General features: G+C 44.6%; 1 protein-coding gene across 4 annotated transcripts in view; it reads left to right on the top strand.

Annotated features, from left to right (window-relative positions):
- camta2 (calmodulin binding transcription activator 2) overlaps positions 1–17492 on the top strand; it is a 59644-nt gene that overhangs the window by 38572 nt on the left and 3580 nt on the right. For 2 of the 4 annotated variants that reach the window (XM_061710726.1, XM_061710727.1), the window contains exons 14-23: positions 1698–1879; positions 6165–6243; positions 6324–6576; positions 7964–8194; positions 9346–9530; positions 11084–11259; positions 11942–12146; positions 14887–14958; positions 15045–15065; positions 16031–16224. In XM_061710726.1, the coding sequence (XP_061566710.1) occupies positions 1698–1879; positions 6165–6243; positions 6324–6576; positions 7964–8194; positions 9346–9530; positions 11084–11259; positions 11942–12146; positions 14887–14958; positions 15045–15065; positions 16031–16224 (1598 nt within the window). The remainder of the gene's footprint in view (positions 1–1697; positions 1880–6164; positions 6244–6323; positions 6577–7963; positions 8195–9345; positions 9531–11083; positions 11260–11941; positions 12147–14886; positions 14959–15044; positions 15066–16030; positions 16225–17492) is intronic. The other 2 variants (XM_061710728.1, XM_061710729.1) reach the window with 2 other exon arrangements.

Below are 17492 nucleotides of genomic sequence, written 5' to 3'. Positions count from 1 at the left end.
TAGAACCTGGAGGAGATGATAAATGTGCTGCTGGGTCTGTGGCTTGTGTTCGATATCAAGTTAAAAAATGAGAGTGAGAGAAGCTTCAAGCGGCGACACTTTTTAATTTTTTGTTTGTTTGTCTCTCGCTGCTGAAAAGTCAGCCTGAGCCGCGATCAGCTATGAAGTGACAGAGCTCCTGGTGGATCTGGTCGTTCCTTATCGCCCGTCTAGATTCCTTTTTAATTCTCTCCTCAGCCACCAGGTTTATGAACATCTGCACCTCAGAGTTGGATCACCAAACAGACTTTTGCCATTGCTGGTGGAATAAAATGAACAAGAAGTCGCCGTCAGAGTCGCTGTTTCACTGATTTCCTCCTCCTGACTCAGACGTCTGACTCCAACCCCCCGACTAATCGGTGTCCTGTAGTGTGATGATGTCAGATACAGCCGACTCAGCAGCTTAGAACCTCGGCAGAATAGTTACAGAAAAAATATCTACTCGGCACGTTAGACCCCTAGTGGAAAAGAACCAAGGAGAGGCGAGTCGAGTCGGGCTGAGTAGGTTCTAGTGCAAAAGCGCCATTAGTTCCTGCAGGGTGTCACCACCCTGGTGCAAGATGAGTCTTAAAATGCAGCAGAAACCTGGGAGCAGCTTCAGGGAGAGAACGGGAGGACGGCCAGCCTCTGAGGAGGTGGTGGTGACAACAAATCAAACAGGAAACTGGTCCAGTGTACACTAGCTGTGGACTCCAGCAACCCAGCAAGAAGGCAACAGTGGGAGTGGGAGTCCTTTCTCATGTGTGGGCCCAGGGACAGAGTAAGGTTAAGAGAGTCCTATCCGTCTGAAACCCTTCACTGTGAAGGTCTCGGTTGTTATTGATCCGAGCCAACAACACTTCAAGCCCTTCAACAACCACAGGTTTGCCAGATCAGTGCTGTCTCCGCGACAACACCCCCACAAGCGTGGGGAATATATCATCAGTGAGATGTAACCTGGTTGAATCCAGGAATAACAACAAGGGGCCACGGCCTCCTCGGTCGCAGCAGCTTTGATCCGGACTAGTGCACCTCCACGCTTCTCTTCCATTACTCATGTTGTTCCTGCTTGTCATTGTGTTAACACCTAAATGCATCATAAGTCTTTGGGCAGTGAGGGGAATTTGGGATTACCCACAGGATTTAGTTTGTCATTTGTCACATCAGTGATGGTGCAGATGATGAAGCGTCTTCGGTTCCTACAAAACTGCTGTTATTAAAGTTCTGCCCCTCGGAGACTCAACTTTTATGCATGACTGTATTTTGGATTTATTTTTGTTTTTCCACTCTTGGCTCTCTATGACCGCCTGACTTGGGTTGGGGGGGGTTGGGGGGGGTTGCACTGCAGCTGTCTGAGGGCAGGATGGATGAGTGACAGCTGGGCGGGGGTGTCGAGTGATGACAGGAGGTGTTTCCAGATCACAGCGAGCCTCGCTCTCTCAGCTGTCACTCAGTCTTATCCTCACTCTGCCATGTGCGTCACTGTGGAAGGGGGCAGGACGAGGGGCACATGCCAGGGCAATGAGGAGGGGTGGGGGGCATGAATGTAATATTTCCCATCAGCTGCAGGGGAGGGAGGGGGGGTGACGGCCGGGACAGAGCGCCTGGCAGGTCAGATGAAAGTGATGAGGTCGTTGATCAGTGATCAGAACAATGTCACCTTTGTGTTTGTGTGTCAGTCCTCTCAGTGGTTTGAAAGGAGGATCGTCGGAGTCTGTGAGCGGATGATGAGGGGAGGACGGTGGGGAGCAGGAGGAGGAGAGAGGCTTCATCACTCAGTCCGCCACCGTGGGATGACGCTGCTCCACCTGGCTGCTGCACAAGGATACACACACCTGATCCACACACTGATCCACTGGAGGTAAACACACAGACACACACCTGGGCCCCATGTCAAAGGAGGCTCCGCTGGCTCCGGGTCCCGGAAACCGGCTCGGAAACCGGCTCAGGGTCCCAGAAACCAGCTCCGGGTCCCGAAAAACTGGCCCCGGAAACCGCCCCCGGGTCCCGGAAACCGGCTCCGGGTCCCGAAAAACCGGCTCTGGGTCCCGAAAACCGGCTGCAAGTCCCGAAAACGGCTCCGGGTCCCAGGAAACTGGCCCAGAAACCAACTCCGGGTCCCAAAAAACCGGCTCCGGGTCCCAAAAAACCGGCTCGGGGTCCAAAAAAACGGCTCCGGGTCCCGGAAACCGGCTCCGGGTCCCAAAAAACCGGCTCGGGGTCCAAAAAAACGGCTCCGGGTCCCGGAAACCGGCTCCAGGTCCCAAAAACCGGCTCCGGGTCCCAAAAAACCGGCTTCGGGTCCAAAAAAACGGCTCAGGGTCCCGGAAACCGGCTCAGAAACCGGCTCAGAGTCCCAGAAACCGGATCCGGGTCCCAAAAAAACGGCTCTGGGTCCAAAAAACTGGCTCCGGGTCCCGGGAAACTGGCCCAGAAACCGGCTCCGGGTCCCAAAAACCGGCTCCGGGTCCCAAAAAACCGGCTCCGGGTCCAAAAAAATGGCTCCGGTTCCCAAAAAAACGGCTCCGGGTCCCAAAAAAACGGCTCTGGGTCCCAAAAAAACGGCTCCGGGTCCCGGGAAACTGGCTCAGAAACCGACTCCGGCTCCGGGTCCCAAAATCCGGCTCCGGGTCCCAAAAAAACGGCTCCGGGTCCAAAAAAATGGCTCCGGGTCCAAAAAACCATCTCAGAAACCGGCTCCGGTTCCCAAAAAAACGGCTCCGGGTCCCAAAAAAACGGCTCTGGGTCCCAAAAAAACTGCTCCGGTTCCCAAAAAAACGGCTCTGGGTCCCAAAAAAACGGCTCCGGTTCCCAAAAAAACGGCTCCGGTTCCCAAAAAAACGGCTCCGGGTCCCGGGAAACTGGCTCAGAAACCGGCTCCGGGTCCGAGTCCTGGAAACTCTTGAGTTGTAGGTTTCACGTGTTCAGAGTTGGTTCAGTCAGCTCTAACTACAGGGTGCTTGCGCAAGTCTTGAAAGTCTTAATAAGTATGGAATTTTGAAACACTGTTTTCCAGACCTTGAAAAGTCTTGAATTTTGTGTGAAAGTCTTAATAAAGTATGGGGAAAAAATGTATGGTAGAATTTTACAGTATGCTCAAAGGCATTGTGAAATGAGAAATAGAAAGGTAGGCTATAAAACTTATAATTTTACTAACTAGTCACGTACTGTCTTCACCTAAAGGAATAATATCCAATCAACGCTTGCCTAGCCTACTCTGGAACATTTCGTGATGTTACTGCTGAGGTCGATTGCCTAGTGGTCAACAGAAATGGGTTGTTGCGTGTTTTCGAATTTATGGCTACAACACCCGAAATTTACAAGTGCGTCTTGGGAAAAAAAATATCGGTTTTAAAAAAGTCTGGGAAAAGTCTGGAATTTTAATTTGGAAAAAGAGCAAGCACCCTGAACTATGTTGACTCTTGAGTTACCACGACGATGAAAAGCCATCATCAGCGGAGCTCTGATACCGGGATTCACCATGGCAACGCAGAGTCAGAGGAAGTGGACTTCCTTATTGAGTTCACCAGAACCAAAGATTGCAATCATAGAATAAATACGAGTACGTGTTCAGACGGCTGACGGAGAGAACTGAGGGGAGGGAATGTGGAGACGAATGAAAATCTTAATGTGGTGTCGACACAATCCTAGTGCTGAAATAAAGTAGCAACCAATGTGGAAAGGTTTATTAAAATGCATTAAGTCTTAAGATCAGCAGGCCTGAATACATGTTTTACAAATGTAAAATCACTTTAAGTTGTCTAGATGTGTCCACTTCCTGTGCAGGAAGCTGCTTCTCCTTTGGTGAAGTGAGGGATATGAAGGGATGCACCATGGGCCACAAGCTCGTCTCTGATGAGAAATCCTCCCCCTTCCGGCTTTGTTTGTGTACATAAACACAGATGACACAAAACCAGGACTATTAGAGTCCAAAGCCTCGCCTGCAAAAATAAAACAAGACGACGTTTGTTTAGCCTAGCAAGCACCAGCCAGATCTAACACCAGATTATCAAACCTCAGCTGCATTTGATTATTATTCTACATCATACAGACAGTCACTAATGTAAACAAGGCTTTCCCGTAAAATCAAGGGTTAGATAGAAAACCTTAGCTGGTGTAAAGCGGGCGCTGCAGGCGTTTTTCATTATGTCCTCCTTCCAGTCCACACGTTTGATCGCCTGCAGCCACAGACGCCGCCAGCTGCTCTGAAATAGTTGTGATCCTGTTGGAATCCTTTAAAACTTTAGTCCACCAGTGGAATAGCGATCCCTACAACCGTATACGCAACAACAGACATGTTGAATCTGGGAACAGTCTGTAAATGCCTGCTAACCAGTTGCTACCTCGTCTTTCAGTCACAACTGCTGGAGAAAACACCACTTCTGTTGCCAAGATGTACCGCATCATTATTATTGGACGTTCGCTGAAAAAGGGTGTATTACTTGATGACTTTGTGGCGACTGTAACCAGTATAAAACTGGAACGTTGATGGGGAAAAAGGGGGCAGTACTTATGAGAGTGGGTCACTTTTCCCTCAGTTCTGCATCGTTCACTTTCTAACGTAATAAAATAGTCTGTTCAGTATCAGTTAAAACTGACAAGGGAACATCAGCTTGTACGACTCATTCAGACGGGGTCACTAGGGGAAGGAAGGCTGCTGGAGGAGTATCAGAGGGAGGTATGAACATACGAGGTATTTGTGATGGACAGGATCATATTCAATTCAATTTTATTTTATTTATAGGCAAGGCTATAAATAAAGTTTATTTGTACAGCACAATTCAACACAAGGTAAATCAAAGTGCTTTACATCAATATTAAAAGCGGCAAGACACTATTAAACAGTAAATAACAAATAAAATGATAAGAAAAGAGGTAAAATAATAAAATGTACAAGTTGTTAAAAAGTAAGGGCAGTAGAGTACAGCAGTTACATCTCATTCTTACAATGGCAAGAATTACTTTTCTATACAGTCAAAACGTACAAAGACCGGGTCAAATACAGTATTACAAAAGTAATCTGTAACAATTCGTACGGTGAATTAAACCAATTTTATTTATATAGCATCTATTACAACAGAAGTTGTCTCTAGGATCTTTCCAAAGACCCAGAACATGAACCCCCGAGCAATTATTACATAAACATAATATAAACAATGGCAGGTAAAAACTCCACTAGTGGGAGAAAAACCATATATATCTGACAAAACAACAGAATAAAAGCCGGCGCTCTCTAAAGCCATCAAGTGTCACCAGGACCGGTCTGACTGGACCTGTTCAAAGCCACTCGGATCATCAATATTCATTCCCAAACATGTCGTCGTTCAGACGTCTAGAAACGGTTCATGAGGGGCGGAGACAGGAAGTAACTCTGGACCAGTTTACATCAGGCAGTTACCACGGTAACAGATTCCGAGTACAAGTCACCTCGCTCATCTGAACCCTCTTGGTCGGTTAAGTAGCCTCGCCGAGTTTCCCTGAGTTTTTGCAGAACCCGCTTCGTGAAACGGAGCCAACATCAGCTAGTTGTTGGTCCCGGTGAAGCTGCAGTCTGTCTGCGGTGAACACTGACACACCGGGTCGGAGCGGATTTGGTCATATTGTTTAAACTGTGTTTTTTTTTTTTTTTATTAATGAGCACGGTTTTTAATTATTTTGCGTTGGATCGATGTAGCAAATAAAATAGTTCAGACCATCCAGCTCCTCAACCATCAGTTATGTGTTTCACATGAGCAGAGTTCAGGTAAAAACATTTAGTTCAGGTAAAAACGGCAGTCAAATCCGCAAAAATGTCAATTTGCTGGATGGAATATATGAATTCCTGATAAAATAAGTTTGTTAGTGCACAGCTCTGCTCATGTACGCATGTGAGTGAGTGTACGTTTGTGTCTACATGAAAGTACAACCTGCATTGAGGCTTCTCGCTTCGGGAATCCCGGTCTGTGATTGGACGCTGCCTCGCCGTCGCCGCTGCTCATTTGCATAAAGTTGAAATTCTCTCAACTTCAAATTGACGCCCTGAACGTCTTCAACGCCTCTCGCAGGGCGCTTTCATAGACAATGAATGGCAGCCGGACGCCTGTGACACTTTTGGTGTGAATCCAGGGTTAGGGGCCGGAGCCACTGACTGCTGTTGTTTGTTGCAGGACTGTAAACGGCGACAGTTTGGACCTGGAACAGGAGGTTGATCCCCTGAACGTCGACCACTTCTCCTGCACGCCACTGGTAAACGACAGACCCGCCGCGTGCTGAGGCAGAGCCGTTGCCGTGGCGACATCCAGTCATTCTAACCGTGTGCGTTACAGATGTGGGCGTGCGCGCTGGGCCACCAGAGGGCAGCGGAGCTGCTGTACGGCTGGAACAGCTCGGCTCTGGGAATCCCCGACTCGCTGGGCCGCCTGCCGCTCGCCGTGGCCCGCTCCCGCGGACACACCCGCCTCGCCACGGCGCTGGAGGAGCTGCACACGCAGAGGACGCACGCCGCCCCGCAGGCAGACACGCACACGCTGGCCACGCTGCAGCCGCCGCCGTCTCCTCTCTCCACCAGCCCCGACACAGGTGAGGCACTGTCATGTGACCTGATTCCAGCGCTCTGATTGGCTCTAACTAAAGTTGCTTTCGAAAATTATGCCTAAATATCGTCGTCAACGAACCTTTATCAGCTGAGGAAAACAAGAGGAGACGCAACGAAAATAATGGTCATGTGACGATAACGATAGTTAAATATATAATGCAATATCGTAGACGAATAAAAACGAGACTAAAATGTAGATTACAAATTAAAAACTCTGTTAAAATGTGTCTTCATTTTCGTTGGACGAGACGAAATGTTCAACCAAAGATCCTTAATGTCCATGTTTAAGTAGTTTCCTCTGGTTTAGTTCTGCTGGGTGACGTTAGTCCTCAATCCCAGTCGCTGCAGCGGGGAATCAGATCCAGAAGATGCAGCTGCAGAGTTAGAGGCTGATGCCGTTAACGCAGAGCTCTAGTTAACGTCCATTAAAAACAAAGTTAAATAGAGAAACACGGGGATCTGCTCTGGGGCTGGAGAAGAAGAAGAACAGACCATCTTTGAATACACTTTCCTACATAGACGTGGAAAAGAAAAAGATGGAGAGAAATGCGGAAAAATAAATATCAAATTAGAGCGTCTTCTGTATCTGGAATGAATGTATTCTTGAGTCTATAAGGTAAGGTATGGTCCTGGACAATTTTGACTAAAATAAGACTAAAATGCTCAGAAATTTAGTCGACTTGACTCGACTAAAAGTTAATAGTTTATAGTTTATAGTTTTATTTGGATCCCCATTAGCTGCAGCAAAACTGCAGCTATTCTTCCTGGGGTCCGACACATATACAATACAAGACAAAAATTAAAAAACAAACCTAAAGAGGTAGTAGAAGAAAAAGAAACGAAACATAGAAAAGAAAAAAAAAAAAAGGAAATTCTACTACAAAATATATTCTAGATTTCTGTCAAATAAGACCAGTGCTCATTTTGACACTCATATTAAGGTTACAGTCCTTCCGAAACATTTAGATATAATGCTTTACATTACAAAATCATACATTCTTTAAATAGCATCAACCAATTCAAACAATGTATTTAAGTTATAATCATTTATCGTAACTTGAACCCATGACCATTTTTTTTTTTTAGTAAACCAATTGCCATTTAATAATAATTAAATAAGTTTTATACGTATTTATTTAAGAGATGTTTCTTTACTAATAATTTGAATTCTTTTATGCTAGTAGTTCGCTCAAAGTGTTTGGGAAGTAAAGGTAATATGGTAGTAATATGGTAGTAAAAGGAATATTAACGTGACTAAAAGTAATAAAAACTATAATGATAGGTTGACCCAAAGACTAGACTAAAACTAAAATTGAAACAGGCTGCCAGAAACAACACTAGCTCTAACAGTCTCTCCTTCTCACTCCTCAGGTCTCAGCTCCTCCAGCAGCCTTCCCTCCCCTAGTGACCCGTCCTCCCCTTCTCCAAGCTCTGCCTACTCCAGTGGCCCCACCCCCATGGACACCTCTCCTTCCTCTCCCTCATCACTGTCCTCCTCTTCCTCCCTGCCCATGTCCCCGCCCTCCCCCTCCTCCCTCCGTCTGCCCTCTCTGCCTTCAGTGTCCATGTGGGGCGAGGAGCCCAACGGCACCTTCAGCACAGGTAACCTGGTAGCTCTGAGGTCTGATGGGGCGGTGGGTTTGTTTGTTTTATTTAGGATCCCCATTAGCAACAGCATTAGCTATTCTTCCTGGGGTCCGACATAAACACAACACACAAATTAACACTTAATACATAACAGACATTCATTATACATGACAAACAAACAATAATAGACACAACTCCCTTAGTCACAAACAACACAGAGGATAAAACTAAATCACCATCATTCTCAGACGTAAATACATAGAAATGAAATCAAATAAAACACCTTCATAAACAATACCTGCCTGAAATGACCTTATCTTAAAATTCTTGACCACTTTTCACCTTTATTGTGATAGGGTTTACACTACCTGTAATTCTATTCAAACTTCATTCTATTCCTTTCCAAATGTCAAATAATCATTCATTATATTTTAAAAAGATATTGTTTCAACTGAATCTTAAACCAATCTTTACTACCTGCATGAGAAATATGAACTGGTATAGAGTTCCAGCCAACCATGGCTCTGTAAAAAACAGTTCTCTGTATCAAACCTGTTCTCACCCTTGGTATGAACCTGTTTTCTGATGTAATTCTTGTACTGTAACCATGGTGAGCAAAATGATAATATAATCTGTCATACAGTTGTTTCGGAGATCGTGTCACCAGTATATTCCTCAGAAAATGTAACAAAGTATAAGTAGACCTTTGTCTTATAGATAACCAGCCTAGATTATTATTCATGCTGGACACATTAGATCTATAAGGACACAATAGAGCACAACATGCAGCTTTATTTTGTGCCACTTGTAATTTCTTCACATTCTTAACTGATGTATTTGACCAAACTACAAAACAATAATCCAGTTGCGACAAAACCAAAGCATTCAAAACCCGTCTCCTAACATCTAGAGATAAAAATTTAGAAATTCTTCTCAGAGGTGACACCAGCCTCTTCCCATTTTACAAACTACAGAATCAGTTTGTTTGGACCATGACAGATTATGATCTAAAATTACATCCAACACCTTTGTCTCATAAACCGGTTCAACAGAAATATTACTTACATTCAATGTCAGTATTAGTTCAGGTTTAAATTGATACATGGAACAAAGCAATATTGGGTGGGTGTTTGGGCGCCGCTGACCGTCATCTGCCTCTGTTGCAGGGTTGAGTGCTGGCGGCTCCAGAGACTCCCCCCTCTACCTCATGGACTACGAGAACACTTCCCCCGCCGCGGGGGGGCGGCGCTCGCACGCCGCCCAAACGCTGGAGGAGCAGCTGCTGAGCTACAGCGAGAACGCAGAGAACGAAGGCGAGGAGGAGGAGTACCTGGAGGAGGAGGTGCTACAGGTGCACATGTCAAGTCTCACTAACACATTGTCACGGCAACGGGTCATAATACACACCACTTTGATTTGTATCTGCACACACGCTCACAAGTTAGTAGCTGCCCTTTAATACTGGTCATCAGTGACGATGATGATGATGATGATGAAGATGAAGACCTGGGGCCTCATTTATAAAAGAGTGCATAGGATTCATACTAATAGTGCACGTAAACCCAAAAGCCGAAAATGGCGGGCGCAAAAAAAAGCTGGAAGGTTGCGCAGGTGAATTCGCCTCATATCCCGCCCTCTACACGCCCACTTCATATCATAAATGGGCAATGCAAAGTAGTTCATGACTGTATTTGCATATAAATGAGCCTGCTGAGCATGCGCAGCGGCTTCCTGCAGCCTGTTTCTGCTGCGCGTCAGGATGAATGAGATGTGTCGAGCCAGTCAACCGTGCCACTAAATTTCACAGAGACTGAGATCGAGATGTTGAGGATGAGGTGGAGGCCAGGAAAACCACATTATTTGGTGGTCACAGTAAAAGTAGTATAAAATAAAGCGAGTGAGTGGCACGTCGTTGCTGCGCTAAACGCCGTGAGTGCCACGGACAGATGGTGCAGAAAAAAAAGAAGTGGTGTGATTTGAAGGTGGAGGCCATGAGGTACGGAGCCCCTACAGGGACACATATTTTTTTAATATATATAATGAGTTTTACATGCGCGTGAAACCTTTAAGGCGGATTTATGGTTCCGTGTTACACCAACGCAGAGCCTACGGCGTAGGTGCGCGTCGCCGCGTACCCTACGGCGTAGGCTCTTAATCTTTTTAGCGCGGAACAATAATTAGGCTTACACGCGCGCGTAAGACTCATTATATATATATTTATATATATATATATATATATATATATATATATATATATATATATATATATATATATATATATATATATATATAAAAGAAATCTGAGTCCCTTTAGGGGCTCCGTAAAGTGGCCCGGCACTCATTTGTTATGTCCTCAGTCACTCTCCAGTTGTCGCGGTGGGTGACGAGGAGGTTCCCGGCGTGTCCTGCACCGCGGCTGCAGCAGCACCAGAGTCCTGACTGACGCTTCACACACAGAGGACACGATCAGCGATATTATATTATAAGTCTGACATGTTGTGATATGTGATGACATTAAGAGTATGACATGAATCTGGCTTCATTTCACCACCTCACCGCCTGTGTCGCCAGTTCCCCATATCTTACGCCTGTTCCTACGGGAGGGTCAGGGTTGGCGTTGGGATACGCACATTTTTCGGTTAGTTTTTTCTTTTTAAACCCCAACCTTTGCGTGGAAGCTGGCTTGCGCAGCTTTCAAGCCCTGTTTTGTGCGCAAGCAAGCTTTATAAATGAGGCCCCAGGTCATCAGTGACGATGATGATGATGATGATGAAGATGGAATTTTCTTCCCTGAGTGCTGGAGCTAATTTTTAATTGAGTTTAATTTACACAGTAAACCAACACGCACCACATGGTCTCTAACCAGCGCTCTGCGTTGCTATGGTTTCTCTCCCCACACCTCAGGTTGACATGGCAACGCTGGCGGAGCAGATCATCGAAGCGACCCCCGAGCGAATCAAACAGGAGGACTTCCCCAGGGGGGCGGAGTCGGCCCTCAGAGAGAGGCGGGACAACCCCGCCCTCCACGACACCTGGCTGGCCACCTACCTGGAGACGGTCGACGCACACTCCCCGCCCAGGTGAGCCCCGCAGGAGGTTGCCATGGAAACCAATGCAGGGACTCTGAGCCTCATCAGGGAGGTTAGATGGATCTGTGACTGCTTTTACATGCATCAATAACCCTTTTAAAACCCGAATATTGGCAATAACCCAAATTTGCACGGCCATGTAAACACCAATAACCCTGTGAATAACCAGAATTTGCTCATATTCCGGTTTTTAAAAACCCGAATATTGGGTCATGTAAACGCCAAACGGAATATCCCCATCAAACGGAACATGAATTTGTTTTCTGCACATGCTCTGTTCGCAAGGAATCCTGGTCTTTTGAGTCCAGGAAGTTCTTCTAAACACAGAGAAACACAAGACCAGGAGGAGACTAATCACTTCATAAATGTAATGAAAGATATGAACATTTCTGCATTTGTAGACGGTAGAAAGTACGGGGATAGCGAGATTTAAAAGAAGGTGAGCGAAAAGTTGCGCAAAGCAGCATTTGTTTTCAATTTGGATACAGGAAGAAGAAGCGAAAATGACGAGAATTACGTCATGATGTTCTCTGTGCATTGCTGGTTTGATCCAGATATCCCAAATGATTAATTACCATGTAAACGGAATATTTCGAATGTTTCAGTAACCGGAATATTAGCAATAACCCGAATTTTGACTGCATGTAAACGTAGTCTGTGTGTTCTCTTCCAGGAGGGTGTGCCCCCCCTCGCCGCTCAGCACTCTGGCCCTCCAGAGGCTCCGCCCACCTTCCTCCTTGGCGTGGGCGGAGTTTCTGAACGCATCAGCCAACGGGAAGATGGAGCGAGACTTTGCCCTGTTGACGCTGACGGACGGCGAGCAGAGAGAGCTGTACGAGGCGGCCAGGATCATCCAGAACGCCTTCAGGAGGTACAAGGTAAAGACCAGACCCCCTTCAGCTGCTCATGCTGCCCGTCAGTCGCCACGCCCTCTCACAGCTACACACTAGAGGGCTGCGTTGGGATTGGGTCCCGCCGGGTCCCACGGGACCCAACGCAAATCTTGCGGGCAGTTTGAACTTTGCTGCAGGGCGGCTCGAAAAAACACTGCAGGATCGGGATGTAGTCTAGCGACAAGATGGAAATCAATGATGTGGAAAAGAACCTCAAACAAGGTCTTTACAAAACAAAAACGAAGCAAGACAAGCCAGATATTTGGAGAAACTGTGTAAGCTTTTAAAGAACAGCAGTGTTCGTTCACTTTTCTTATTTGACATTAGCTCTAAAGTGTTTATATAAAAGTTTAATTCCACTGTAAATATATCAAAGTTTGGAAGGGACTTGGAGAACTTCATCTTATAAATATGAAATTTACCCATCAGCAGCGTAAGATTTGTTATAAAGCATATTGGTTTGTCATCGCATTCAAATTTCAAGATAATATCTTTGGGTGTGATTGTGACGGACTGTCCAGTTTTAGATGTTTGTGAACACTTGTGTGTCTGTTAACTGAGCGGTGATGTCATCGAGCTGCAGCTCCAGCAGCTCCAGGATTGAGCTGCGCCGGCTGAGGAACGGTTAGGGAAAACTACGGCCCCCGGGCCACATACGTTACTTTAAAAAGTTAGGCTTTTTAATCTGGCCCGCCGGACTCGTGCAAATTATAGTAAAAACCTTGTTCATATTCCACCTTTCCCTGCAATGCCCACGTTTCCCCAATAGATCCCGCACGTGCACTCAAACACATTGACCGTTGTTGGAGTGGGCGTTAGTTTCATGTCGCCATTCGAGCCCTTCTGTAAAAAATCGCGCAAGACAGTGACTCAGAGAGAGCGCGTGGTCAAAATAATCCACCCATGATTTTGCGGGGTTTAACACAATTACACAATTGAGCTTGTGAGTATTTTGTTGAGTAATAATATGTTTTGAATGTTGAAAGTGATTCCATTCCTTTTTTAATAAATGTTGATATTTTTAACTTTGTACCTTCGATTGAAACGTATTAAAAACAGAATTAATCTCCAGGTTGGATAAATCAAAATGCGTACACTATGCTATTTTAATCTATTTACATTTTCTTCCTTCCAGTATTGTGCAAAATAGTGTGTAAAAGCCATGTCTTACATATTCTTTGAGACAAACTTATTAACTAATGAGGGCTATTTTGCATATTTGAAAGACAGTCCTTAGTGCAAATCTGTTAATAAATCAGGTTTTACATGACTTTGCGTATTCTTACTGTGCTATGAGGTTTGCACAAACTACATGCAATGCTTTAGTATATCCAGGGTGCGATTTGTGGAAAAAAACAGAAATATTTTTATTCAGAAAAATTACCACACAACAGCGGGCCAACAGTATAGGCTATGAAAACTTGTTTCTTGCGTAAACCTTACACTTAAGCTAAATTACGTAGGCGGTAGGCCTATTTTGAACATGCAGAAATATTTTCTCCTAATATTGATTTTAAATGTGCCAAATAAAAATAGATAAACAAAATTAATATTTTTTTAATTCTTTCCCGATATCAGTTTAACAGAAAACATGGGAGCTCTCTTCAGCCGGGGAGATGCTGCTGTCCACCATTCAATCAGCAATGACACATCTGGTTTTATCTTCTGTCGCATTTTCTTCTCGGGATTTTTGGTTGTGATCCTGTAAAATATGAGGATATGCTGCTCTGGATTCTTTTCATTTTTTAATTCATTTGACTGACTGTATCTTTTATTTTGGCGGGCCGGAAGTCAGATTTATGGAATGCAAGAAAATCCGGTTGGTTTTCAAAATAAAACAGCTTTCTGTGGGCGCGATGCCTCTGACTCGCTCCTGGTATCAAAATCACAGCACAAGCAGAATGAACACGGACTGTATTTTGGTTGTTATTACTAGTTATTAATTACGATGTAATGGTGAAAATACTTTGGGTGGGGGGGGCTAAAGCTGTTTTAGACCGTACTTGGCACCAATCGCAGTATAAAAGCAATAAACTATGCCAGACTGTACAGTTCAACAGCCACACTTTAAAGTTTGACATTTCCCACTTCCACATACTACCAAGTACGGTCTAAAACAGCTTTTTAAACAGAAATGTGTCACTAATATCAGTTTTTTCCACTGCCAATCACGTGAATATGGTGTATATACAATGTTGAATCATACTTCTACTGATAACTTCTGCAACCTACGTTTCCTGAAGGCAACATGACTGAGGAACGTCCCCCGCCTTCTCTGTTCTGCTGTCACTCATGATGCCACGCCCCTCTCAGTTGATGCCACGTCCCCCACGCCAGATCGGGGCCAAAAGTCTGAACCTGAAAAAAAAATTTGAAACTGAAAAAAAAAGATGTGAAACTGAAAAAAAAAGATGTGAAACTGAAAAAAAAAAAGATTTGAAACTGAAAAAAAGATTTGAAACTGAAATAAAGATTTGAAACTGAAAAAAATAAAATTGAAACTGTAAAAAATAATTTTCAGGTTCAAATTTTATTTTCAAATTAGCAAAACTTTTGGCCTTGATTTGGCTCCATAAAACACTCCATCCAAATGCTCCTGGCTCGGCCCCTCTGTCAAATTTTAGAACCCATTTTGGCCCGTGAGTCAAAAAGTTTGCCCATCCCTGGGTGAGAGTGAAGCTGAAACCTTATGTGTGTGTGTGTGTGTGTGTGTGTGTGCCCGCAGGGTCGGAGGCTGAAGGAGCAGCAGGACATGGCTGCAGCCGTCATACAGAGGTGCTACAGGAAGTACAAACAGGTGTGTGGCGGTGGGGGTGGGGGGGTGTTTGTCCTGCAGCTTCATTAACTCTCACTAACCTGCTGTGTCTTTCTCTCTCTGGATAGCTAACATGGATAGCTCTGAAGGTAAAACAGCTACAGTTGACGTAGTCATGTGTAGTTGGTGTGTGTGTGTATGTGTGTTGGGGGGGTGGGGGGGGCGGCATCTGAAGCTTTTAAACATCACCAGAGTAAAACACCTAAAAACCTCCTCTCTCAGTTAATAGAGGGTCTGCATTGACGTCACATTCCACTGGACCAGCCCCCTTACTCACACTGAGTGGCAAAACATCAGCAAAAATGGCTGCAACTAGTGGAGAAGACGGGATAACAGCCGATTATCGGCTTAAATTAAAGGCAGTTGGACTTGACAGTGACCCGTACAGTTACCCCAAGAACCAGTGGTCCATGGACATTAATATTTGGCCACGAATCCAGTTTCCTGATATTTATATGTACTTAATTTCTACGCCGGGGAAATACACGAAGCAAAGCTTGAAGGCATACAAAAGTCTTGACGCTCGGTCCGACTTCAAGGCAGGATTTGTTGGTGAAATTAAAGTGATGAGGACACCGAACTTTATGATTTGATCATTTAACATTAGCTACCCAAAAATCCAACATTACCTGATACAAAATGGGAACCACAAATCCACATTTCGGTGTCTGGAATCCAGTTGTTTCTGCGAATTACAGCGATCCATTTGTCTCTCTTAAACTTATTTTTCGGCAGTTTGTAAAACGATAACTCCGATTCCTTACTAAATCTATTAGTACAGTCGATCGCACAACAGCTCTTTCCCATTTTAGATGTTTTCCAGTTGCTCAAACTGAAAGTTTAACTGCCACTCAGTCTTTCTGCCACTCAGTCTTTCTGACACTCAGTGTGCGTAACCTGCTGTGAAGTCGCATCTGTGACGTCATGCACATTCCCTCTATACTGGAAGGAATCTGAGGAGGAAAGGGCCAGCTGCCGTGTCCAGAGGCTGATCAATGACATGGCAGACTGTGGACTTGGGAAGACTCTGATGCTGTGACTCCTCCCCCCTCAGTACGCCCTCTACAAGAAGATGACCCAGGCCGCCATCCTGATCCAGTCCAAGTTCCGCTCGTACTACGAGCAGAAGCGCTTCCAGCAGAGTCGGCGGGCGGCCGTCCTCATTCAGCAGTACTACCGCAGCTACAAGGAGTACGAGAGGCTGAAGCAGACGCCGCGCGGCGCCACCAGCCACAACCCCAAGATCAAGTAAGATTCTGGCAGCGCCGCTCGGCAAACATCACTGAGACAACCGTCCACTAGGGCTGGGTATCGATTCAAATGTAAAGAATCGATTCCATTCCGATTCTTAAGATTCAGAATCGATTATCACGCTTTGATTCGATCTGATTCGATTCCGATATTGATTTGGGTTAGGTTTAATAAAAATACTTTTTGAGCTGTTGCATGAATAATATGACTGTGTAGTTATGCAAAATATTACTACTAGTATTATATTGAGATTAAACAGCAAGAATTGCAGCTAATGATGCTGTAAGGACCAATCAGCTCCCAGAATGCTGATAGAACTGCTTTCAGAAACATAGTGTTGCAGAATTATCAAACAGATCCAGGGAGGAAACAGAGGCCGTATGAAATCGGTTTTATTTTTTCCCATTTGAGAATTTGGTTTTTAGACAATAGAAAATTAATGCAATTATAACTGAAAACTTTATACATTTTCATACCTTTAAACATATTTAAAGGCAAAAACATGGCACCAGTTATTCTCGTGTCCCACAAAACATTCCTTTTTGGGGCATAAAGAAAAAAATACCGAAAGTTGTAATGTAATGATGGAAAAAAAAAAAAAAAATCGATCTTTAGACATATGAATCGATTTTTAGGAATTGATATGAAATCGGAAAACCGATCTTTTCAACACAGGCCTACTGTCCACCGCCGCTTAAAGTATTGGTTTCTTTAGTTCCAACAAAATAAACAGGAATCCCTAAATACAGGTACAATTACCGTATTGGCCCGAATATAAGACGACCCTCTTTTTCAAGACTCAAGTTTGAAAAAATACTTTTTGAACACCAAATTCAATTTCTATACAGAAAATAATTGCAGTACATCTGAAACAAATGATTATATATATGTATATATACATATATATACATATATACATTGGAGAGAAAAAGCATGTTATTTTGCCTCATTCAAATCATCATCTTGAAGTTTGTATCATAACTTCTCCTCGGCTGCCGGTTAACCTGCCGATCTTCCACCCACTTTTCTCCAGATTGTCGCTACGTTTCTCCATTTTCTGTTATCTCTTCTCTTATTTTCTTCTCTTTTCTTTCTTACCGCAATTTTTATTTTTCTTCTTCGTGACAGGGGTTGGCTTTGGCCAGGGGACATTCGCTTTAGAGATATCTGGCGCCATCTAGCGTTGTGAATGGGTATAATGTCTAGACCCCGAATGGAAGACGACCCCCACTTTTTCAGTCCTATTTCAATGGAAATAACACTGT

Source organism: Cololabis saira, chromosome 20, assembly GCF_033807715.1.
Source record: "Cololabis saira isolate AMF1-May2022 chromosome 20, fColSai1.1, whole genome shotgun sequence".
NCBI lineage: Eukaryota > Metazoa > Chordata > Actinopteri > Beloniformes > Belonidae > Cololabis > Cololabis saira.
This window is presented reverse-complemented; position numbering and strand designations above follow the sequence as displayed.